At 39.2% G+C, this 25,882-nt stretch overlaps 1 protein-coding gene across 9 annotated transcripts; it reads left to right on the top strand.

The window, feature by feature from the left end:
- The first annotated feature begins 1,609 nt into the window (after nt 1–1,609).
- On the top strand, nt 1,610–23,902 carry LOC117251178 (muscleblind-like protein 2a). Of its 9 annotated transcripts, none has more exons than XM_078174519.1 (10): nt 1,610–1,835; nt 4,223–4,839; nt 9,895–10,059; nt 10,168–10,377; nt 10,504–10,758; nt 14,302–14,355; nt 14,711–14,861; nt 15,931–15,966; nt 16,561–16,760; nt 19,058–23,902. In XM_078174519.1, the coding sequence occupies exons 2-10, from the start codon at nt 4,666–4,668 to the stop codon at nt 19,070–19,072; spliced, it is 1,260 nt and encodes a 419-aa protein (XP_078030645.1). In that variant the 5' UTR covers nt 1,610–1,835; nt 4,223–4,665; the 3' UTR covers nt 19,073–23,902. The 9 variants fall into 9 exon arrangements, with proteins under 9 accessions (XP_078030645.1, XP_078030646.1, XP_078030644.1 ...); XM_078174518.1 differs by having other exon boundaries at nt 1,611–1,835; nt 10,147–10,377; XM_078174525.1 differs by having other exon boundaries at nt 1,613–1,835; nt 10,147–10,377; nt 16,708–16,760.
- The last annotated feature ends 1,980 nt before the right edge of the window (nt 23,903–25,882 follow it).

The following is a 25,882-nucleotide window of genomic DNA, read 5'->3' as shown; positions in this document are numbered from 1 at the left end:
ACACAAACTAAGCTGGGCAACAGGATGTTAACCTCTGCTAAATTTACGAAAATACTGGAAATGGTTTAAATATTAGTACTAAAAAGTAGTGATGCAGCTAAGTGGCAGAGCATGAACCCATATTTTACTGCAATAGCATTTTTTACACAGCGACCCTTGTGGTCATTGTGGAGTTTGTCTTGTCAATCTTTTTTGATTTGATTTTACATGAAATCCCTTTTTTGAGTGACTGTGTACATATCAAATGTCAGCATGCATCACAAGTGAATGAATTATGTTTGCATTTTTGCTACATCTAGGTGTAAAATCTTGAATTAACACTCAATTATGAAGGGGGCTTGCAGAATTTTTGGACATGAAGGTGCTAATGTTACATTAAAGTGCATTACAAAATATTACCAAATTTTGTACAGTGGGTAAGTTACATTGCACAAGAAATTACATGTAACACTTTAGCACACATTTTATTGTATCATTATAAGAACCTCCTCCATAGATCATATCACTCCAGTTTCCCAGCAACTTGACTGGCTTCCTGTTAAATATCTCATCAATGTCAAGATTCTGCACATTCTCTCACCTTCATAATCAAGCCCCTTATTACCTGTCTGGACTCCTTCATATCTACACACCCTCCCGTACTCTTAGATGCTTCTTCTGCAATCCAACTCACATCACCATCTGCCCACTTGACTACCATGGGTGCTAGAGCCTTCAGCCGTTCTGACCCCCGCCTCTGGAACTCTCTCTCCCACGACATTCGTTATATTGACTCCCTTAACACCTCCAAATCCTGTCTGAAAACACACCTTTTCAAGCTGGCATATATGGTCTGATTTAATGGTGACACACGTATTAAGACTTGCACTGATGATGATTTTATAATCATGACTTTATACCCATTTTTTTTTATTTCTTTCAATTCATTTTAATTACTTTTATTGTATATTATGGAGTTGTTTGATTTTATGATCTATGGATACATTGGTGCTTGTTTTTTTAACTGTGTCTTGTAAGGTGTCCTTGAGTGCTTTGAAAGGTACCTATAAATAAAAAGCATCACTATTATTATTAATATTATTATTATTTTAGAAGTGAAGTGATGGTACAACAGTAAATTTGATGGTGCAAGACTGTACACTCCTTAAGAAAAAAGCTCTCTGATGTCAATATTAAAACCAAGCTGGCTTATTAAGGACTTAATAATAATAAATTGAATTAGACACTTACTGAGACTATGACAGATCTGCAAATAATGCTAAAGGGAGACTATTACATTGGTCTATATTTACAGAAATCTTACTAACTTACTTACAAAGCACTGTGTTAGGGCATACATTTATGTGCTATATATTCTGTATGTAGTTTCAGTGGACAAAAGCTGTGTCGAGTGTTAGAAGGAATATGATTTCTTAAGTTTATACTTGCTCTTCGTTGCAGTAAGGCAAGATCAGATGTTGAATTCAGTCTCCTCTTTAATAATAAGGTTTACTAACAGCTGAAGAGTCGGCAGTGTCTTGCTCCGAGATGTGCACACACTGTGCCTCAGCTCCTGGCTTTCCATTGGCTGATTTCTGACTGGGAGGGTCTTCCTGGGGGCCGGCACCCAGGCAGGAAGAGGGGGTGGCTGGAAATGTTTCAGCCAGAGTTGGACAGGCAATCTGTTTTTACTGTTGTGAAGAGAAAATCTTTGGTCACTGAATCGGTGGGACAGAGAGCTGGATAAGAGCTGCTGCTGTGGTCGTTATATTAACAAGTTAGCTGCTCAAAAGTAGCTCTAGTGTAGAATCTTGGTCGGGAACTGAAGTTCTTCAGTGCTACATGAAGTGAGAGAGGTAGGTGTTCTTGCTCTGTTTCCTGACTTGCGCCCAAAGGAATTTGCTGCAGTATGCTGTGGGATAGCATGCAGTAAAGCTGAGCGGCAGTTATAGCAGAAGCTCTGGCTTAACAACAGTTTATTATGAATCTGTGCCTTTTGAGTCTTTGTACATTTGTAGATCATGTTACTTGCTCTCAGTGGACAGACCTCTCAACTCTTGTACACATTTATTCAGCGCACAAGTTAACCACCTTTTCTGCCTGCTCAGCAACTTCCTGTGTGTTTTGTTTTTAGTATGCTGGACTATCCCGTCCTGTTTTTGACTTCCAACGTGATGTGTGTTTAAGCTTTGTCTTGCTTCACATGTATTCTGTATTTGGAGGGCCAAGAGTCAGCATATCTGGCAGTTGCAATTTTGGCACAGAGTGTTCATGTTGTCCTGCAGTATAAGCAAATAGAGGGTAACAGTGTAATGGAAAATAGGTTACAGTGAGCAGAGAGGCAGCACAGAATACACTTGTGATTCAGATGAAATTTAGTTTTAACTGGTCTGTTTTTGTCTGTACTGATCAACAAAATTTGTTACAAACGTAGTTTAACATGCATTTAATGGCTCTATGGATTTGAGCTTTGGAAATGTTCTTGTACTGTTATTGACTGATAGACTGCCATGACACCACCCAGCTACAAACCCCAAGCTAGCACAACAAATGTGTCTCTCTGTTTGAAACATGCTTATGTTTTTATTGAAGAGGCACAGTCTGGAGAAATCAAATAAAATGTGTAGACGTAATATCAGATGCCCAAAAACCGTCACATCATTTCTGAAAAGTGGAATGGTCCGTCAAAAATAATGAGCTTGTCTTCTCTGCTAACTAGCTACATCTAACATTTGGCTGAGAAATCATTTAGATCTTTATCTTGAGATTTGTGTGTGCACAGGGCAGAAAAACAGAGAGAGAGAGATCAACATGATGAGGAGTTATTATATAGTGAACCTCAAAATCACAAAAAACAAAATAATAACTGACAGACTTTGCTGCTGCATGTTCATAATTCCTTTCATGAGAAACACAGTAGTTTATCAGGCTGTATAATCAATGCTCTGCTGATCAATTATGAATATTGTGGAGTAGTTTAGAGCTTCAGTGTCTGACCTACTGACATATAGCCTGCAGTATTTCATATATACAACCAGTTTGGGTGAGGGGGGACTTCCTTGTTTCTAATCAATGCTTCTTTTTTTTCTGGAGCCCTGTGGCTTGTGTCCCCTGCTATGAAACACAGAGGCCTCACTGAGATGAATGAGGAGAGTTTTGACGCAGTGCTGTTGTCAGTCTGTGCGCAGCCTAACCTGCAAGATGCTGACTGCTAGTTTAGTAGATTGTTGTACAAAGTATAATAGTGCAGGGTGTGTGCAGGTCCTGGAAATGTCAGTTTTATAAATTTTAGGTATTAAAAGTCATTAAATAATCTTAAATTTGAAATTGTGAGGTAATTGCCACAGACATGTTATGTAATTTTATTTATCCACCTTTTAAGTTTTAATTTGTAAAAATCAGTCAAGCTCATCTGCGTAAAAGTCCACATTTCTGATGTTACAAATATTTAAACCAGCCACTGAACTTAATACCGTCTTTTTTAACATTATACTTTTTATCTGTTGGCAAAATGTAGGTTTAGCTAACCCACTTTAATAACCATATTCCTAGATAAAACCTACCTCTGCACGTGACCGCATACTTGTACTACTTGCCTTTATACTTACCTTCAACGCTTAAATAAGAAAGAAAGATGATTTGTCCAAATATCTGTTTAAAATTTGGTTAAAAATTTATCTTGAAAAGGTCTTGAAAAGCACTCAATTTCAGTGTCTGTCAGTGTTTTGCTTGCCAGGTCTGATCTATTAAGAGCTGCAACTAACATTTATTTTCATTGTTGATTATTTACTTAATTAATTAGTTAATTATTAAGTTAACAAAATGTCAAAAAGTAGGGAAAACACACCTTACCAGAGTTCAACGTGTCGTCTTCAGATATTGTGATTTTTGCAACCAACAGTTCAAAACCCAGACGTACAGTTTATAGTGGCATAACAGAGACAGAAGCAACAAATGCTCACATTTATGAAGCTGGAACCAGAGAAGACTGGACTTTCCCTTTAAAAAAATGTCAAACAATTAGTTTCTTGTAAGTCTAACATGACTAAATATAACTGGACTAATTACAAAACATCACATTTGTTATTGTTTGACCTAATCTGCTTTCTGCAGTAAACTGCTAATGAACAGATGACTCTGGGGAATGAACAGCCTCTAGTGAATAGAAGAAAGTACATGTGATGACAATGTTGTTTGTTTGGTTACAATATCAGTGATATATGTTTTTTTTTTTGTCTTTCAGATCACCATCAAAAAGTGCCTTTGAGAAGATATCCCCGTCTTGGTCTGTCTACATTTCCAGCCTATGCTTTCTTTAAGGCCAGACTCAAGCACCAACACAGGATACCTCAGCTGCAAGCCCTTTGCCACCTCTCTGCACAAAGTCAGCACCTAAAAAATGCCAAAATAGAGCCATAATATAAGAGGACAGAGAATAATGACCTGAGAATTTATGACTAAAGTCTGATATTTATAGGCACCCTCATTTGTGGATAATACACTTCCTTTTGATGGGTGATTTCTCAGTGATTGACCAGCCATCTGATCTGTCTGCTCCAGCTGATGGCGCACTCACTAGGTTGTTGTGAAAGCGGACTTTGCACATAGAGCCAACCCACAGCTTTTGGTCTATGAAGCACACTGAGATTGATTGAAAAATTAAGTTTATGATTATAACCTTTGGACATGGCGTTGAACATTTCTTCAGTAAGAGACACAAAATGGCTGACTCTGGAAGTGTGTCGACAGTTTCAGAGAGGAAACTGTTCTCGTAGTGATGAGGAATGCAAATTTGCGCATCCACCCAAGAGCTGCCAGGTTGACAATGGGAGAGTTGTTGCCTGCTTTGACTCACTGAAGGTAAGAAATACTGCCCATGTGGTATATGTGTGACACCTTAACCTCTTATATGCATTTATGGACAACTAAAACATTTTTAGTTGTAGTAATTTAGTAAGTATACAACCTTTTTGTTTGTCTTGATAAGTTTTAAATTTTTTGGGATTACTCAAAGTGCTTTTGGGGACGCAAGCTAGTGTCCCATTAAATACAGTTAAACCTGCAGGTCTGCTGAGCTAACCAGTGAAAAAATCAGGACATGGGTTGGGGTGTGAGTTTGGAAAATCATGTCTTGATATTATTCTTGGGCGCTATCGATTTTTCATACCTTTGCACCTTGCACACATTTAATTGGGGTATACCAGGCCCCCAGAAACGCTGCTCAGCTTTGCAACCATAGGCCTCCATTATTAAAGTGACCTCAATAAAACTGTTGACAGGACACCTCAAACTGCAAAGGAGGTCAATTATGACTCTTTCTGCTATGAACTTAAGATCCATGGAGGTTTTATATTTGCAAACCTCTTCTGGAGCTGAGAAAAGTGTTTTAAAAATCTATGACATCATCACAATGTAATGGTTATGGGCCAAGTAGGAACTCGCAGGCGGGGCCAGCAGGAGAAACACTACTGCACATATTCAGTGGGCCACATACCACGGCAATAAACCCAGGAGCTAAAAACTTTATGGTGTATGCACCAGGTGAGCAACTCCATTGGAATGACTAGGCGCCATCTTGGCATCACGTGTCAAGGTATTATGTTAAAATATGGGGAATGCCTTATATGATGTTATTTATGGATTTTAAAAAAAAGTACTCGTGAGCTACTGTTATTAGAAGTCATGTAGCATATGTCATTGTTTAGCCTAATATGCAATTAGCCTACCTTGACAAGCCTTGCTGGGTTTGAATACTTTAGGCTTTAGAATAAAGAATAGATAGGAAAAAAGCACCCTTCTTGTTGGAGGAGCCAATGACACTTGCTGACGTGGCGGATACCAAGACATCAGTGGGCTAAACAGAGGTGATGTGTAGAATTAAATCACGTGGCTAATAAACTGCTTAATGTTGGAAGGTGCCATCTCAAGATAAAGTTATAATTGGCAATACTTGCGAACAATTGCAGAGGCATTTTTCTTTTTCACTAGTCCTGTAACGTTATCCCCACCACTTGCAGTGGCCATCTTTCTCCACTCAGCTGCCTGTTCCACCGGTAGAGACTGACCTCTGCTGATGTGTGTTGTGCATTACAATACATTGCCTCAATACAGCATCTCTGTATCAGTCTAATAGAAAGAGGAGCATCTGTATTTTTGACAGTATTGCAAATCATACCTTCTGCATTTATAAATACCCCAGTATGCTGTGATATCTTGCTACCACCCACCCTAATTCATAGTTTTTAAGATTCAAACATACTGTAGAGTATTCAAAAAACAGGATACAAACAAGACTCTTTTTTTCTTCCTTCCCTTCCTCTTTTCTGAGTGTTGATAATAGAGGAGGGAACAACTACTGTCAGTTTAAACCCCACCTAATGGTTAAATCTCAAGTTAACCCCTCTCCTAAATTAAAATGCTCTCACATCTAGCTTTTTGCAGAAATATATCAAACCCCAGAGCAAAACAGCAGTCTCAGACCTTTATCTTGCATCGTGTGTTGCTGCAGTGTTTGTGACACCATACCACACATTTCCAAAAATACAGTAAACACCTGTCAGATGTTACTCTCATCACTTATCTAATGTAGATTATAAAAAACTCTGTCAGCCATTTGGATTACAGCCAGTTTATTCTCCCGTTTGCTCAGTTGCCCTGAATGAGACCAAGGCTGTCTTAATCCACTCTCACAGTCACTATCGCCACACAATGCAGCTTTGCCCCCAGGATTATTCTCATGTTGAGTCATCGTCTTATCTCCTTACTGTAGGCAGTTTATACACAGCTTGTCCAGACAGAGGGCCTGGTCTGTGCCCCTGCGGACAGGGGCCTGGACTAAAGGCTTCAACGCAAAGTAGTTACCATATTCCTTTATCTAAAAACAACATGAGTTGATTCATCTTGTTAAACAGATTGTCAAGGAGGAGTAAATACAGTTGGCTACAAGTTATTTTGAATAAGTAAGTTGCTTTTACCGTTTTGATTAAGTTTGATATAAATCAAGTCAGTTTATTTATATAGCACATTCAAAAACAATGGGTGTGACCCAAAGTGTTTTCCAGGAGAGGCAGATACGTTAGGATCTGCCTCAAGGTACACATGATTAAAGCAATAAAGGTGCATAAAAGGCATAAATTCATAATGTAAAACAGTAAAATTATAATTAGAGAGACTAGAAATAGTATAAAACCAACAACTAGCATGATAAAAATCAAAGTCAAAGTAATAAATGGGAAGTTAAGAGAAATTGAATGAAGTAGACAACAGATTAAAAAGCAGTAATGGGATCTTAGAAATAAGTTTAGCCATAATTTAAGGCTCTCAAAATACTTTTAAAGCATTAAAAGCTTATTGCAGATATGTCGTTATCAGTGTATATGTCACCTGATAAATGACAAGAAATGGTTGTTAAAAAATGGAAGTTTGTTTATCAGCAATATGTTACTGCTTAGTTGGACCATGTGCTGCTTTGATAACATGCCTAAACATGCCTCATACTGTACTTAGAAGTATGTAATGAGAGATATTTCTACAGACTAAAATGTGGCGTATGTTTGTAAATGAACAGTAGAAGAATAAGAATACAACAGTTACACACAGAAGATGCTGAATCCATGTTGGCACTAAGTGACTGAATAAAGTTAACATCAAGCCTAGTTTCATTGTATTTTAACCTAGAATTACAGCCTGTAGTGAGGATGGAAATAAAATACTAATACAAAGTTACCAAGTGCTTTTCAGTAATAAAACACAGCAGATAAAAACCCAAAGAACAATAAAACAACAATAAAATAAAATTCAAACAATAGAGGGATCATAAAATCAGCAGGGGATAAAATAAAGTTTAGAAAAATAAAATGGCCAAGCAGAGAGGATAAAACCCAGCAACATATTAAATATTCATAAACACTTTCCTGTAAGAAAAATGTTAGCTAAGAGGTCAGCTAGCAGTTGTTGCAGTCATGTGATGATGTCACGGCTCATCTTTGTGAATAGGCTTTTGTCTGAGGAGTCATCAGATGTCTGTTACCAATATGGCTGCTGGTGTAATGTCAGCTGGTACTAACTTATTAGCTTCACACTCAGACAAATACTTACTTGGCTTGACACTGTTGGCATTTTATTGACAAACAATTGCTGTCAAAGTTCTCTACCCGGTCAACAATTACTCCAAACAGAGTTAACTTGAATATGCAGAGGAATGTGCACATGCTTTGCCATTGCAACTAGTATCTCATGACTTCTATTAAAAGCAGATAAGAGTCTTGTTGATACACACATCTGACTCGAGTTGCTTCCTGTGACCAGCTCTCATTGTATTTCAACTCTGTTTTATACAGATCGGCAACAATGCCTCTAAACTATAAAAAAGTGAAAAGCTGCAAAAGAGTTGTGAATACGTTTCCTCGTATTTGGGTATGACTAAGCCCTCCATTGCTGTGGTGCATAAACCTTTATGTCAGTGTAATAGTTTCATTTCATACTCTCAAGCAGCTGTAAACTAGAAAGTTAACACACTACAAATTTCAAAGGGGGTGAATACTTTTTATTGGCACTGCATTTTCTCCAAGCTTTATACTGACTAATGAAACACTGATGACAGTAAAACCCTCTCTGAAAATAATTAATATGAATCTCTTGGGAGAGATGCAAATGAGGTAAAATTAGTGAACTTAATTGAAGGATTTGAATACGAAGGGCAGAGGAAGGTAACCTCTCATTAGGCTAATAAAGATGCTTGATTAACAGAAATTGTGTTGGTAGGCTCATTTTAAAGTCTAAAAGGAGATACTGGATTCCCGCAGCTGGCAAGCTCAGGGACATCTTTTGTAGCCAGTCAGCTTTTTCTAAAAGTCTCTCTTATAAAAGCTACAGCACAGTTCTAAAGGAAGCATTGTGTGTTCATGTAATTTATTCTCCTTATGTAACTGTCTATTACATTTATATTGTGTGATTCCATAGCACATCATCTACATCCACAGCTAACATTCAGTGCCAGTGTGGGAAATGGTCTTTTCTTTATGTAGAAAGGTGATTCATATAGAACAACCATAAAATGAAATGATAGGGAATAGGGCTGCACAGTATGAGAAAAATATGCAGTAACATTGAATATTGTGATAACTGTATAACTAACAATTAGGGGTGCATAATTTATCAACCAAACATCAGTTTCAGCCATTATTCGACTTATTGATTGTCATCAGTCTATCGGCATGACATTTAGAGATGGCAGTGGCCGATGTTTTTCTGTTGTCTCACATTGATTATGCACAGGCTAAAAAGCTGAGCTCGAGTCCCATCATCACGGGGACAATAGAAACATTTTTGGAGATCTTCACCCATGGTGCCTTAGAGATGAAAGGACAAAGGGGATGCACCCATAGACTGTTTAAATAAATGGACAAAGCCACCGGAACGTCACCCATTAGTTTGTGGACTGCTGATTTGAAATGTAAATGAGTGAGTTATCTAAAAATTTCCCCCTAGTACAGTTGTCATTACTGTTGAAATTAGCTATAGAGACCAAAACCGTGTTTTGTACCAAGCAATAAACATTTCTGCTGTAATGTTGGGCATTTTAACATGAGTGGCGCCTCTGGAGCCAGCCTCAAGTGGCCATTTAAGGAACTGCATTTTTTGCACTTCTCTGTTGGCTTCATTTTTCAGCTCCGAAGGTTGCCGCTTAGACGCACTCTGTTGTTTTCCTGATAATGCTACGCTGTGGACAACAGACATATTGAAATCAGCAGGAGGAGAGCTAGCTAACGTTAGCCGTCAGGAGTTGGTAGCCAGAACTGCCAGCTGACGGAGGTTGCATTGAGTTACACTATGATATGTTCAAGCTCTATTCAGTAAAAATGAGTATTGAAATCTTGAGCGTTCTTCATGACTTTTTATTTATTTTTATTACAGGGCCGATGCTCAAGAGAAAACTGCAAGTACCTTCATCCACCTTCACACTTAAAAACCCAGTTAGAGATAAACGGGCGCAACAACCTCATCCAGCAGAAGACAGCCGCAGCCGTGCTTGCCCAACAGATGCAGCTCATGATCCCAGCACCCAGCCTGCAGTCTGTGGTAAGCTCCTCAGAGTTTTTAGGGAAAAACTTCAAATTGTGTTGTGGTGCTTGTCTCGCTTATAATATTTAACATTTTCCCTCATAGACAACATTTCCTGTTACGCAGGGACTGAGCACAAATACTGGTCTTGGTTATGGTTCATACATGACGCCCTTGAGCCATGGAATGAGCCTCATCCCAACAGACAACCTCTCCAGCACCCAGGTTCTTGTGACTGGGAGCCCACCTGTCACAGTCCAGAGCTCCTCCTCCTCTTCCTCCTCTTCTTCTTCTTCTTCTCCCTCACAGAAGCTGCAGCGTACAGACAAACTAGAGGTATTCATGCACCACAAGGAGTGATTTAACATGACAAAATACATCAGTACTTCTGTGGGTTAACATATTCTGGCTACGTGCTGAAAAGCTGAATTCCTGTCACTCTCTCTAATTTGCTCCTCTCAGGTGTGCCGCGAGTTTCAGCGGGGAAACTGTGCAAGAGGGGAGACAGATTGCCGCTTCGCTCACCCCAGTGACAGTCCAATGATTGACACCACAGATAACACTGTCACTGTTTGCATGGACTACATCAAGAGCCGCTGCTCCCGAGAGAAGTGCAAGTATTTTCACCCGCCTGCACACTTGCAGGCCAAAATCAAATCCAGTCAGCAGCAAGTCAATCACACAGCTGTGGCAGCCCAGGCCGCAGCTGCAGCCATGGTAAGACTGAGCTTTATCCTTCTGACCACTGAAAAGTCTTCTAGTTTGCACAGAAAACATTATGCTGCCAATAATGCGGTGGTTTTAGGTGTAACTGTGTTTGCCATGACATCACTGAATGTGGAGCCCTATATATTTGTATGATATATAATTTGAAACTGCAACAAAGCAGGAAGTCAGTGATTGGATTCATTGTTGAACCTGTTTTCCATCTTCGGTTAAAACTGCTACTTTAAGGTCAAATTAGTATTTCCAAGACCAAGGCTTTTCAAAGTTTGACACTGTCACACCCCTCAGACAATAACGAGACAACTGCGCACCACCCACCACTCCCAACCCCCCTGCTTGTAAACAGGAAGTATAATTAGTTACACTTTGGTCTACAGCTCAAGCCCTGTGCTTTTAGCCTATGTTTGTTTACAGTTTGGTAATTTGGCACCAGTAAAAGTATGATGAAGAAGCTGCTATTTCACGTGCTTACTGTGCACCCACTGATGTACAGACAGCAATCAGTGGATTACTTTGATACTAAAGAAAGCTTAAAAACGTGATGATATTCAGGCAGGTTCTGGAGTTGTAGTGAGTATCTTTTTTCTCTGATTTCCCCCTTTTATTAGAGTAGTTTTTGGACATTTTATGCCTGAAGTAGTAGTGGAGAAAGTAAAGCAATTGAGGGTTAAGACAGTAGGGAAATGGCCTGCAGCAAACAGTCCAGCCAGCCAGGATTCAAACCAGGGGCTTACAGCTCAGGGCATTGGCACCATTGTGGTATGTACCCTAACCACTTAGCTATCTGGTCGCCTTTTTTCTGTTTTCTTAGGGAATTTATGGACACTAAGTCATGATGGACATCAAAGATAATGATGTCCTTGGAATTTTGCCAAGTTGTGACTTAGAGGAGTGTCGGTTTTGACTCAAATTGTAAGCAAATCAGCAGGCCAGACCATAATAACTAACTTCCTGTTGTTTTTAGAACCCAGTATCTTTGCCTAAACATCTCACACTTCATAACCACTTAACTATCCCATGCACTTCTGGGGAGCCACACACCTCAGAGTTTGAAAACTTCTAAATTAAGTTAAAAGGAGTTTTAGTCATAAAAGGAAAATCTGCACCTTGTCTTTATTGATAATTAAGAACATATGCCTGTTTTTAATCCTGTTTACAAACACTACAGATGTAAACAGACCTTTAATAACATCAGAAAGCATTACAAAGAAGGATGCGATGAGATTAGATTTATCAAGGATTAGTCCGTGCATTAAAAGGCCTGTCAATCATATTAAGAGCGATAAATTAGTTTTTATAATGGAGCTGACATTTCAAGGCTTGTGCTTTCAAACAGGCCCAATAAAAAGATGTACATTTTCTATGTGGGCACATGCGCCAGATGCTCCATAGACAGAACCAGCACTATATTGCAGTTCACTGAGAAAAGGCTTGTTGAATAGTTTTATTATGTGCTATACAGTATGAATCATTGTAATGGCTCAGCTTTAGGATAACTGCCTGCACGGAAAACTGCACAAAAGAGCATAGTCATTATATATTCTGGACCGCACTGACATTTTTTACTTCATAATTTCTGCCATTTCTTTTTGCGTTGTTTGCATCTTAAACATTTGTTGGCTTTAACATTAACTTAACTTTACCTAAGTTGCTTTAAATGTAATGCATGTTCAGGTTTCTCACTTACTGTGTGCCATTTTGCTTCAGTAAAATGAGCTTCTTTGTCCTCGCTGCACTCCTTAGACCATCTACGTCACTTTTTATGTGCATCGTATTTTATAGTTTCTTATCTTTAGGCTGCATATTATTTTTGTTGTATTTTAGGCTCACAGAGGCAGTATGTTTTGTTGTGCACAGTATAGTACACACAGTAGAGGGGGCATCTGCCATTTCACTAACAGCCTTGGCGTGAATGTAGTAAATGGAGCTCCACATTCTGTGTTTCATGACATTGCATACATGGTTGTTTCAGCTGTTGATTTGTGATGTTGCCTTTGGCTATCTTTCATAAAAGTCATTTTTCATTTAAAGCTGGGGGAGGCAGAAATCTTGAAAAGGCACCCTCCTCCTGCAGCCTTTCTTTCTCTCTTTTAAGCCCCTCCCACCAGACAACCATGGGCATACGCACACCCTTCATACAGTAACCCAGTGTTTCCTGTACATTGATTTATTGTGAAGTTGCAGGCAGCTCATTCACTTCAGCCTTCCTGCCCCACTCTCTCTCTCTCTGTTTATCAAACCACGAATGATGCAACAATTAGCTAGCTGGCCACTCCACGGTCCCTCCGCCTCACTCCCCGCGGCTGTGAGCAGGAGAGCAGGCAGCAGCTCGGGAGACAGACCTTCAGTTGGTGGCTGTAGCAGCTCAGATTGAGCTAGTGCAAACCCCCAGTGTTGGGTGTTGCAGGCTGATGGCCAGCAGCTGCGCCAGGTCCAACCTGTGTAACGGCACCCACATAAAATTTGCTGATTCGGTCAGGGCTGTAACAGCAAGCTGGCTGGATTCAGGTTGCTGTAGCCACTGACTGGATGTCAGTCTCCAGAGCTGCTGCCTGGTCTCTTCTCGGTGAGGTGGTCTGTAGTGGCAAGGGTGAGGCGGTGGACACGCTGTGATTTGAGGCTCTAACATTAGGTACATGAACATCAACATAAAACACACAAAGACAGAAAGTAAAACCAGACATGACACATGAGGAGTGAACCTACAACAACAGGAAACGGACTAAACATGAAGGAATACATGAAACAAGATAACAGGCTACATACAGAAAACCCAGGATCATGACACTGAAGGGATGTGCACCTGCTTCTGCATTTGTTGAACAGCCAATGGGAATGCCCTCTGTTTGAAATGACCTGTGATTGGCTAAAGTCTCCAACATGGCCTAGATTTTCTAAAGCCTGAAAACAGAGCCAAGTGGAGGTGCAAAAGTGTAGTTTTCGCTTAGTCCACTTGAATCACAATATACACAAAATGTATTATGGGATTTCAGCCCAACAAGGCCTAAATGAAACTGTCTATCCCAGTTTTAACAATAAAAATGTTCAGTACTTGATGTGCATTACATTGTCATCCATTCCTGAAACCTGTAAAAATCAATGTCTGTATTAGAAAAATACATAGGGTGCATACTGTAGTTGCACTGTTGCATCATGGTAGTGTCTTGATTACAATTAACAAACCCTGATCAAGAAATGTTAGTGGTCAATATACAATGTGAAAAAGTATACAAGCTTGTGCCCTACTGTGGTAAATCTGTGTTACCAAAGCTACTGATTACCTGCACATGTTGACCTACTAATGAAGGAGGCTTTAGTTAGCGTGTCCTTTAATCAGTTATTTTGGTCACTGTGCATGCATATTGTGTTTTATGTCGTATACTACATTCAGATTATTTTGTTTTTGTTTTCCCCTTCTCACCTATCCACAATGCTGTCCCCCATGACGCACCTCTGCTTGCTGTTACCTGTATGTTAAACGCTTGAATCCCATTGGCCCACTGCCATCATGTGCTCTCTGCCTGCTATTAAAAGACTCAGTCGACTGCCAAAGCAATGAAGCGATCCCTCGAGGCAACTGTAGACCTGGTATTTTCACCTTTTGCTTTGGTTGTAGCTATTAATTGTACTGTAATAACTTTTCATTTGTGTCATTATGGTTTAAAGCTTCTTCAAGTCTCATATAGTCTTTGTGTACACAATCATCATCAGTAGCTTTAAGTGCATAATTTGATAGATGTTTTAAAAAAAATTTGGTTGTTTCATTCATACTTGTATCCTAAAACATGCTTGATTTATGTGATAATAGTCTCCTTAATGTGTAGCCATGTTTGCCGTTTTCCCATATTTTTGTAAATGAATACTAAATATTAAGTGTTCAAATTGTGTCTGAATTGAAAGAACAGATAGTTTTGGTGTGTCATGTCTCCTTGTTTCCTTCCAGGCCTTTCCCTACAGTGTACCCCTACCAAAGAGACCAGCTTTTGAGAAGAGCAGCTTGGCCAGCTCTCTCCTCAGCCCCAGTTTTTTGCACTACCAACAGGCTCTGGCCAACACACAGCTGCAGCAGCCCACCGCTGCATTTTATCCGACAGGTGAGCTTCTAAACTTAAAGGAAGAGTTCACCCCAAAATCAAAAATACATATTTTTTCTCTTACCTGTAGTGCTGTTTATCAGTCTAGATTGTGTGGTGTGAGCTGTAGAGTGTTGGAGATATCAGCCATAGAGATGTCTGCCTCGAATATAATGGAACTAGATGGTACTCGGCTTGCACCAAAAACTTGACAGCAATGTCTTTTTCCCCAAAATCATGACCCGCTTATTTAAGATAATCCACAGACCTTGTTGTGAGCAGTTGTAGGAACTAGTTTCTCTCTACCAAACTATACCTGCCAACCATATCACCACACAGAAGGAAGCGTGCATCTACTCATGGAGGAGAGGCTCCTGTATGAGACAGCACATGGCATCCTCCTTGCCTGAGCTGTAATGTTAGCTAGCTCAGTGTGCTAAGTGAGCTAGCTTCCTTCTGTGTGGTGATGCAGTTGGTGTGTATAGTTCAGTAGAAAAAAAATAGTTCCTTCACGAAACTGTTCACAACAAGGTCTGTGGATTATCTTCCCTAACCAGGCCATGATTTCTGTAAAGAGACATTGATGTTTAGTTTTTTAAAATCAATTTTCTTGGCTCATTGAGCACCACAAGCTGAGTATCATCTAGTTCCATTATAGTTGAGAGAGGGCCGACATCTCTATGGCTGATATCTCCAGCACTCAGCAGCTCACACTAAAACAATCTAGACTGATAAATAGCAGCACAGGTAAGAGGAAAAATACGTATTTTTGACTTTGAACTGTCCCTTTAATGTGAACTCAAAGCTAAACATACATTTTATACAGTTTTTAAATTTCATATGTGTCTTAATTCTTTTTTTCTGGGGGTAAATACTGCTGACAAATATTATACACACTATGAACTATGATGTACAGTAGAATTTACTTTATTTAATTTGCACATCTGTTAATTCTTTACTGTCCAAACTCTTAGGTCATATTTGTGTATTCTTAATACACTAAAGACATATTCATCTCAGGTCAGTGTTTACCATATAAATATGTGTCAGTCACATTAAAATAGTCTCTCTCTGTTTGATTTTCCCACAGGTTCTGTCTTCTGCATGACCCCTGCTAACAGCGTTGGTAGGTCCCTTCATTATTATTATTCTTTTAAATACACTGTCTCATTATCAATAGAGAACACAGGTGAAACTTTCATATTAATGTTTTTGTTATTCCAGCATGCATGGGAAAGCCACATTTAAAACTAATCAGAGCAGATAATTTTATTTATTCATTTATTTTCTTCTGTAAATATTTTTGTTTGTGTTGCTTATGTGGGTGTTTTTTATCCACTGAGGTCTTAAGATAAATACTCACTTGTAATATATCAATAATCCTTTCTCAGACGTCACTTCAGGTGGTCAAACAGACGACACAAATCTGAGCTATTTGGTGGATTTTGTTGGTAGAATTGCCACGCAGCATGGTTTAGGAAATTTGCTCAGCATCCCTTTCATGTTTTTTATTTTCCTAAATGTTTTACATGATAAAAAAACTCTGATGTCTTGTAGAATTATTGCAGTACATGTCGTCTCTTTTGGGATGTCAAGTTATGGACAGATTTCCTAATTTAATCTCTTATCAGCTCTCCTTTTATGTTCTCCCCTGCTGTCTCGCTTTGCTGTGTGATCACATGCCATCTGCTGGTCTAACCCAATGATGGCTTGCTGCTAGTGTCATATTGTATTTGCCTGGCAAGAGAGAGAAGAAACATTGCTATGGTTACCATAATGCTCCACCTCCCTTTTCATTGCTTTCATGGTTCCCTTCCTGAAAAAGTCCCCATGATGTACAGTGCTACGCCTGCTACTGTCTCTGCAGCAACTACTCCTGCCACAAGTGTCCCCTACGCAGCAACAGCACCAGCCAATCAGGTTTGCTCCTTTTTAAAGCTTTCTGTCGTAGATCCTTGAGCTCTGAATAAGTGCTTCATCTTTAAACCAGGGGAGTTGCTTCATCAGCATAGCATTGCCCTGCTTGCATTGCCTGTCTTTGAGCTTCATCCACCTGTAGACCTTCAGTTGAATTAGGCTGCATTTCACCCATTTCCGTGATGACAGACATCACTTCTGTAGAAAGGTCTTCCATCTGGAAATAATGGTGTTGCATTTATTCTTTACTGCATGTTTTTTTCTTTGTTCCATGTCAGTGTCTGTTTCATTTCTCAGTATGCAGTTTCAAATGTTCTCTGAATACTTCAAACACAACGGTAGCTGATGTACATGTCATACTGGTTGCATCAATGTGATAATTGTATTATTATCATCTGTGAAACTGTCCTAGGGTTTCATTTTTATACATGACACTGTAATGAGACCTCTTTCAGGAGTGGCGATGCTAAAGGTATACTATGCAGGATTGACAGTTACTGTCTGTAAATATGCTCGCCAGCGAAACTGAAGGCAGAAGCCAACCCCAGATCACTCTCTTTTGATGTTTCACCCCGCTGTATTTACGTTTTTTCAACGCTGTTTCTCTTGGATGCCTGCTGCTTATGTTCTAACACCTGGTTGCTATGTTACCTCACCTGAATGCTGTGGGGATACACGCCCATAAACATCCTGAGCGTGGAAAATTGGAAAATACAGACAGAAGGCAATGTCTATGCAGAAAAATACACCACCACTTGTAGAGGGTCTTAAGTGATGATTGAGAGAGATTACTTCTGTGTCAGTCAACACATGGGGTGCGCCATATCATCTTGTTCACGATATTACCGGTGTAATTTTTAATATCATATGAAAAATTCGGATCATGATGCTCGCAATATTTTGACTTGCTGACATACTGACATCATACTGTTACCCATGGCAACAACAAGCATGGCTGAAAGCGAAATTATTACAGACTCTACGGTGGTTCCAAAACAAGGAGCAGCTTCAGTAGTGTGGAATAAACTGTGGCGTCGTTAGGCCGTTGTTTGTTTAGATTGTTTTTTTACTAATTTGTCATATTGTCAAGAATATCGTTATCGCAAAAACACCCTGAAATATTGTGATGATATTTGAGGACCAAATCGCCCACCCCTTATCCTGCATAGCATATCTTTAAGATGTATGTGTTATATCTGTGTCATATTGGATTCTGACACTGCTCTGTTTTGGTAGTGTCAGCCGAGCAGACTGAAACATGTGATGGTTTTGTAGACTAGAGATTGTAGAGGTGTCCATTTAAAATTTTTGGTCTTTACTTTGTTAACTCTCTTGACTTTATTAACTTAATGTGCCTACTCACTAATGGGACCATCTTTACAATTGCACATTGTGCAGCTGAGTGTTACGCAAGACTTCAAATTGCAGTGAAGTTATCCAGTGTTACACAATACTGTTTATTTTAGGCAGAAACATTCGTTTAAAGTTATCCATAATATACAGTATTTCAATTTGATGTAATGGTACAGCCATGAAAAACTTAAAGAAGTTGTTGAAGACTTGTTTTTTTCTTAATAAGATTAAAGACCTAAGGGAAAATTAAGACCAAAATCAAGAGTTTAATGGGTTAAAGGAATATGACATATCAATTACCCTATGTTACGCTGAATTCATGAAGGAAACTTTTTTCCGCCTGCCTCTGGTGAACGAAGAATCCAAAAATGGTAAACATTCTGCGTTTCACAGCAGCAAAACTGTATTAAAACATCTGTTTACAAACTCACACAACTTGTGCAGTACAATCCAAGTCTCATTTATCCAGTCGTGTGCTCAGTTCCTCCCAAACATTTTCATTTTGACTTGAGTTCAAGCGCACGCTGACTATTCCTCCATGTGTGAGGCTGTTTATAAGAATAAGTTTTACATAGTAAGGTTTAAGTGAAAATGCATGTGTTCGGGAAGTACTAATTATACTGCACGAGTTGTGTGACACTTTGTAAACGAATGTTTTGATATAGTTTTGCTGTTGTTGAACTCGATTCCACTTTCCTCTGATTCATCACAAATTTTCTCGGTTTTGGGATTCTTCATTTGTCTTAGAGGCATCTTCACAAATTCAGAGTAACACAGGGTGAGTAATTAGTGAGTAAAGTATTCTTTAACGTATTTCTTTCATTTCATTTTAGCAATTTAATGTCCATCACACTGAGCACTTTTGTCATGTAACAAAAACGCACATGGACCATGTATATCTCTGTTGTCTGCAACCACTAAGTGACTGTGTTTTGCCCCTGAAACAGATCATCCTCAAGTAACCACCAGACACAGAAGTCAGTGCCGTGTTGCTGCTGTTAAAGACGCCCAACAACTGCTCTGTAAATATTCTGTGAACACCGCACACAACCTACAACAGGCTGCATGCTGATGACATCTCTGATGAAGAGGTTGTTGACATTACTTTGATCTCTCCTAATAAATTACATAGCTCAATTACTAGGATTATTCTGTTAGATAAGAGTCACAGAAGGTTACTGTATGCACGCGTCTCTGCACCTGCATTAACATGCATCCTTAGTAATGTGCATAATATCTTGGTTTCTATTTCCTTAACCAGTTCTGACAAGGTGAGAGGTGCGTTTAGCCTCTTAATCAGCTGAAATGCAGTTCACATGTAGGATCCTCATAAATAGAGATTAACTTTTCTGAATAAATCCAACCAGAAAACACATGGAAATTAAACATAAACAGGCAGTTCAGATACAGTAACCTTATGATATTAGCTAACAAATAGAACTGTTGTTCACTGACGGTTTTAAATGTTGTACATATTACAAGAGGAAGACATAAGGCTGACAGATCTAATCTGAGATGTTAATACCAGGTATAAAGAGGTTCTATAATGGAGATTGTTAAAACTGTATCCTCAAGATATCAAGCAACAACTTACATTTACTTTCTTGAATGTGTTATGTAAACTATAAGGTTTTTCACATGAATGATTGTTTATCTATTGCTAGCTTTAATTATTTCAAACAACCTAGTAATACACACTTATTTTAACTTTCCACGTTGTAAGAAATTACACAAGCTTTCTTTAAAATGCTCTGAGGGTAGTCCATCTTTATTGTTTACCTTGTGGTCCCCAGAGAACAGGATCAGTGCTCCACCTCCTGGTGTGCCTTTGCATTGCATATAGAGTATGTTTGCTCAGAGGAAATACTGTATAATCCATTTGCTGCAGATACTTTGAACTCAAACATTTAGATCTCCCCCTCTTTATTACATAAAAAAACATCTGTTTGGATTATTGGTCACAGTGATGGTTGATTTGTTGATGTATCTGTAAGTGGTTCTCACTTCTGGAGTCGGTTTCACAAAGATAGACTTAGGATAAAGCAGTCGGTCATGTTTTATATGTCTAAATTCAGCTTTTGCACAAAGTTTTCTAGTTCTTCTTGCCTGATATCGGACAGAGTTGCCAACTTGTTACACTCTGTTACCAGTCAGATCAAACTCAAAGGAGTGTGTGGATTCAAAGGTCCTGACTGAGGCAATAGTTCTTTAGTATCTTAAGTAGGACTAATGGCTGAACAAGTAACCACATCAGTCCATGTCAAAATACGTGAGGGAGTTATGAACAACTAATCCATGCAGCAGCGTCGGGTTACTTTTCTAGTTTTGAAAGTACCTCTCATGTCACAGAAACCACTGAGAGAAACTTGTGTTATTATCATACTGTCCGTGATGTGTCTGTGTTTTTGTTCTGTTGCTCTGCACAGATCTGACACTTGTCTGCCCGCCCACCTGCTCTCATTCCTCGGCTCTCTGAAGCTCAGTGCGCCTCAGTTTCCTGGTAAAGGCGGTGGGGCAGCATGGAGGTTATCAGGGCTGCTGGTAGACAATATCCTTGTATTTTAAGGTTCATAAAATACACCCAAATTTGCGAATATGTAGAATATTACTACAGACATCCCTGTTATCTTACATCGCAATGCCTGCTGTGACAGCAGATGCTGTATTCACTCATGTCAGTGATGATGGTGTTTTACCGTCCAGGGGACGCGCCTTGGTTTTTTTTTTCCCCTGATAATGCTACATTGTGATAAAGTGATTGTGCCACTGATTGATGCTGTATTGACTCATGTCTTTTAACTTTGACCAGCAGCCGCCATTTTCCCCTCATACGTGTCATATATGTCGCACAGTTTTGTTGTTGTTTTCTGTTTTGTTCATAGTCTGAATAAGTGAGAAGAAAACATAAAAATCTTCTCAATGAAAGAGGATAACCATATTTCTCAAATTGATGAACTATTAAAGTTATACAGTAACTTCTTAAAATGTTATGGATTATCCGTAGAAATTCTATTTCTATTTTTGGTTCCATGCCACTGGTCAGCAGGTGTCACTGATTGTTACCATGGGAACACTGGTTAGAAGAGGCACACTCAAATCTGAAACCGTAGAGCACCCTTTTCTTACGGTTTTCAGGTTTAATGTCATGTTTGGCCGAAACAGTGTGAAACAGCCTTCGAGGTATGTTTTCTCTCATTCGGTGAGTGTGTCGGAGGTGTTACCCAATCAGCAGCAATGTGTATTAAAGTAAAATAGATCTTTACTTATTGACCGTACTTTTTTTTGGGTTTATATTTCACACTTGCTTTGGGATTATAAACATATGTTTCCCATGCCAATTAAGCCTCTTTGAATTCAACTGAATGAAACCCCGCCACACTAAAAGGCAGTGTGCCTTTCTAACACAACAGGGTGTTCAACACTCCACCATTTACGTTTAAACAAACGTTTTGCTACATTTTGTCAGGGCTGAACGCACCCTGGGTGTCACTGATTGTTACCGTTGGACTATCTTAGTTCTGAGTTAGCCTTATGGCTAGATTTTTGGGTTCAAAGTAAGCCAGTCTTTATTTTTGTAAGACCGTCTAATTTGCATTATAGGCTGGCGTAACATTACAGACCCATCTAAAATATCTTTGTGAAACCATCTCCTGGTTTTTAAGCAGAACCTCCACAGCCATCTGAGTCAACTCAGTAATTACTACCGCTCATATTCAAAGTAAAGTCCCTGTATTAACCCTATAAGAGATGAGTAGTGTGTGAGCTGTTAGTCTTAATGTGACAGTCAGTCGTCAGTACTGTATTTGAATGTTACAAGTGCCTGAAGAATTGTGCAGATGAGGATGTTTGTGCATATTTAAAAGGCTTTGTGTGGAGAAATTACTCTAAAGTCACATTTAGGAGGAGATGTTTTGCAATACTACGTCAGTGCTTTAGTGTTTAGTCTTTCAATTAAGTTTCACTGATGCTCAAATTTGTATGTGTGTACTACAACATGTATAAGAGCTGATACCCAGCTTCATTTGTTTCACTTTTAAGATATGACCCCATTAGTTTCATGCTCAGTAAAATACTTTATGTTAGTAAAGTAGAATTTAAGGAGGTAGAAGTTTGGTGGAGTTGAGTTGTGTAGGGTTGAAACCATATTATGCAATAACCCGTCATTGTTTGAAACTGACAGAGTGGGTATTGTGTTTAGTTAAGAGAAGAACACAAGCAGATGTTAAAAAGATTTCACTCATATATTAACGTTCATCTTTTATGTAAGTTTTAGTTCCCTCTGTGCAAATATCAACCTTTCCTTTAATGTTTCTGACGTCTTTTCAAGTGACTGATGTTTTGTTTTTGTTTTTTTAATGAAAACGTGTGTACACTTTTGTGTGATTAATTCAGACAATCCACCAAGAGATTTGTTCACATTTTTTTGTTCTCATTCGTTGTGAAAAGTCTTACACATTTATTGTTTGGAATATAAGGAGTATACTTGCATATTTTACTAGTCTAACATTAGAAAGGAACACTTTTAAAATGTATTTTCTTCTATTTTATGATGAATGTAATTTATTAAACTGACTTTAGCTTCTGCTGGGGGTTCCCTCAAAGGGCCTCGATCTGTTATATTAGCCTACGATAAGCCGTCTTGTGTCCAGGGAGTGAATGTTGGGAGCAACGAGAAGCTTGAAACATTTCAGCCCCTGTCACTGCCTTGTCACCTGTGAGGGACAACGAACCTTTGTATGAGCAAGGCCATAGAACTGCTTTTTATGTACAAAAGTGCATTGTACAGGCCACATTTTATGGAGCGTAACTTTCATAATAGCGTAACAATAGTTTGTCATTTAATTGTGTTGACGTGTTGCCGAGGCAATCTGAAGTTGCAGTGGTTAAAAACTGTATTTTTGTAGGTGATGGATTTGTTTTTCCTCCTCACAATAACACATTAGATTGTACTGTCAGATAATATGCCATGGTGACACACTGTAAGTGATCCAGTGCATACAAATATACTCTGAAATGTTTTGTGTTTTATATTGTTTCCACTGCATGTTAACATCTTGCAGCAAACATATAATCCACCCTCAGAGCGTCTGCAGTCAGTTGATGGTTCAGTGGCTGTTTGAACCTTAATCTCATCATATGATTGTTTCAAAAGTTTACGTGGTTATTAGAGATATGACAAAATTTCCCTTATTTATTTTACCTGCAAATTAAAGGCATATAACCGAATGTTTATTTCACCTTTAATCAAAAAGCTTGAATGTCATGGATACACCCGCACATGGAGGTTGTTTGAGATTTTCATCCCCACATCGAAAAGATGTGGACAGTAAGAATGTTTGGTCTGAGCAACTAAAGCACTTTCACCGCCGTCAAACCGAGAGGACATGCTTTTTGTGAACTTTGCCTTATCTTTAATCTATTCCTCAGTTTGTATTTGTTCAGTAATTATAAATTTCATATTGTCTAATAAATAAAAAAAATTTCATTTAACTTTTCTGTGACGTTATTGCTACTCGAGTTTTGAATTTGAGGCCAAAATTACTTTGTAAAACAAACCCAAACTATCCTGATAGGACAAAAGGTTAAATTGCTAAATTATATTACACTTTGAAATATGCTGGTGCCATTTGGTTCCATCCTGGCCTGAATATAAACTGTCCCTCACTTTTTTGTTTTAACTTACTTGTGGAAATTATTTTTATTTGTGTATAATTAAACGTGGATAGTTTTGTTCCTGTAAATTCAAAATTGTGTAAAATCTAATATTGCAAATAAATGTCGAGTAAATGCAACGCTGTGATCTCTGTTGTTTGATTTTGTACTGTACATTCATTTTTACAGGGCAGCACGGTGGTGCAGTGGTTAGCATTGTGGCCTGAAGGTGGGGGTGCCCTTCTGTGCGGAGTTTGAAGTGGGTGGGTTTTCTCCACGTGCTCCAGCTTCCTCCGGCTTATTTGGTGACTCTAAATTGTCCGTAGGTGTGAATGTGAGTGTGAATGGTTGTCTGTCTCAATGTGTCAGCCCTGTGATAGTCTGGTGACCTGTCTAGGGTGTACCCTGCCTCTCGCCCAATGCCAGCCCCTGCGACCCCCAACAGTATAAGCGGTTACAGAAAACAAATAAATTTATTTTTACATTTTAAGTTATAAGAGGGGGAAAAAGTGAGCACACATAAACTGATTATGCCAATGGCCCATCCGACATGCCAAACAGCACCGGACACCTCTGTGGATGATTCGGCTTCTGTTAAAAACCTCCTGAAAATCTGGATCAGAAATAAGGTGAGCACTCAAGGTAATCAGACAAAAAAGGTACATTTCGGCAGGTGCTGGGCTAGCGGCCCATCTCTGACATGCCAAACAGCATAGGAGAAACACTGATTTGTACTTTGAAACTGCTTTATTCTGTATTTCTATCAGTTTAAATCCCTGGGTCGTTTAGTTTTGGAGAGGAGGACACCTCTGTGGATAATTCGGCTTGCGTTAAAAACCTCGTGTCTGGATCAGAAATAAGGTGAGCAGGTGCTGAGCTAGAGGCCTGTATCTGACTTTTTTTTTCTTTTTTTTCTATACTTTATTAATCCCATTCAATTCCATTTTTTCACTCTTTCTGTCATTAACACACAGGTCTGAAAGACACACATGCACAAACAGGACCTATACATGCACAAAATGGAAAGATGTCAGAGTGAGGGGGCTGCCCTTGGTCAGGCGCCCTGAGCGGTTGGGGGGGTTCGGTGCCTTGCTCAAGGGCACCTTGGCAGTGCCCAGGAGGTGAACTGGCACCTCTCCAGCCACCAGTCTATGCTCCATATTTAGTCCGGACGGGGACTTGAACAAGTGACCCTCCGGTTCCCTACCCAAGTCCCTATGGACTGAGCTACTGCCCAAACAACATAGGAGAATCACTGATCCATACTTTGAAACTGGTTTATTCAGTGTATTTACCAGTTTAAATCACTGGATCCTTTAGTTTTGGAGAAGAGGACACCTCTGTGGATAATTCGGCTTCTGTTCAAAACCTCCTGAATGTCTGGATCAGAAATAAGGTGAGCATACAAGGTTATCAGACAACAAAAGGCCAGCACATACTGTATCAGCAGGTGCTGGGCTAGCAGCCTGTCTCTGACGTGCCAAACAGCATAGGAGAAACACCGACCAGTTTTAATCACTTGGTCTATTTTGGAGATGGAGAGACCTCTGCAGATAATTTAGCTCCTGGTAAAAACACTGAAGGAATTCTTCTTGAATTTCAACTTTATTTACTAGTTTCCACATTTAAGAAAACATATACACAAACCCCCTGGAAGCAAACAGTAAGATAAATTCCAGTAAGAAATAATAATAGACAAAGCGTGTGTATGTGTGCACAGTAGATGGTGATGACCAACAGTACTACAACCTCACAGCTGATCAAGCAGAGAATTAATAAAAGGTTGCCATACACTATTAAAACTGTCCTTAGGCCCTCGTAAAGCAAACCTTATCTTTCCTGTTTTCAAAAGTTGTAATGTAGCAGTGCAGTTTGACTGTACCTTAGGAAGATGATCGTCTTTACACTGAAGAGCAAAACTTGATGTAAGAAAAACACTGAAGGAAGTCTGCAATATTACTGCTAGATGCCACTAAATCCCCCTAAACCTTACACGTTGGACCTTAAAGACTTGTTCCATAATTAAGTTTGACAAGTTCTTATTTCAGATGTGTGTGTCTGGAGGTTTTATTCTGAGTGACTGTCTCCTGAAATTGAATTTAGAGAAGGCAGGCTTTATT

Source organism: Epinephelus lanceolatus, chromosome 14, assembly GCF_041903045.1.
Source record: "Epinephelus lanceolatus isolate andai-2023 chromosome 14, ASM4190304v1, whole genome shotgun sequence".
Taxonomy (NCBI): Eukaryota; Metazoa; Chordata; class Actinopteri; order Perciformes; family Serranidae; genus Epinephelus; species Epinephelus lanceolatus.
This window is presented reverse-complemented; position numbering and strand designations above follow the sequence as displayed.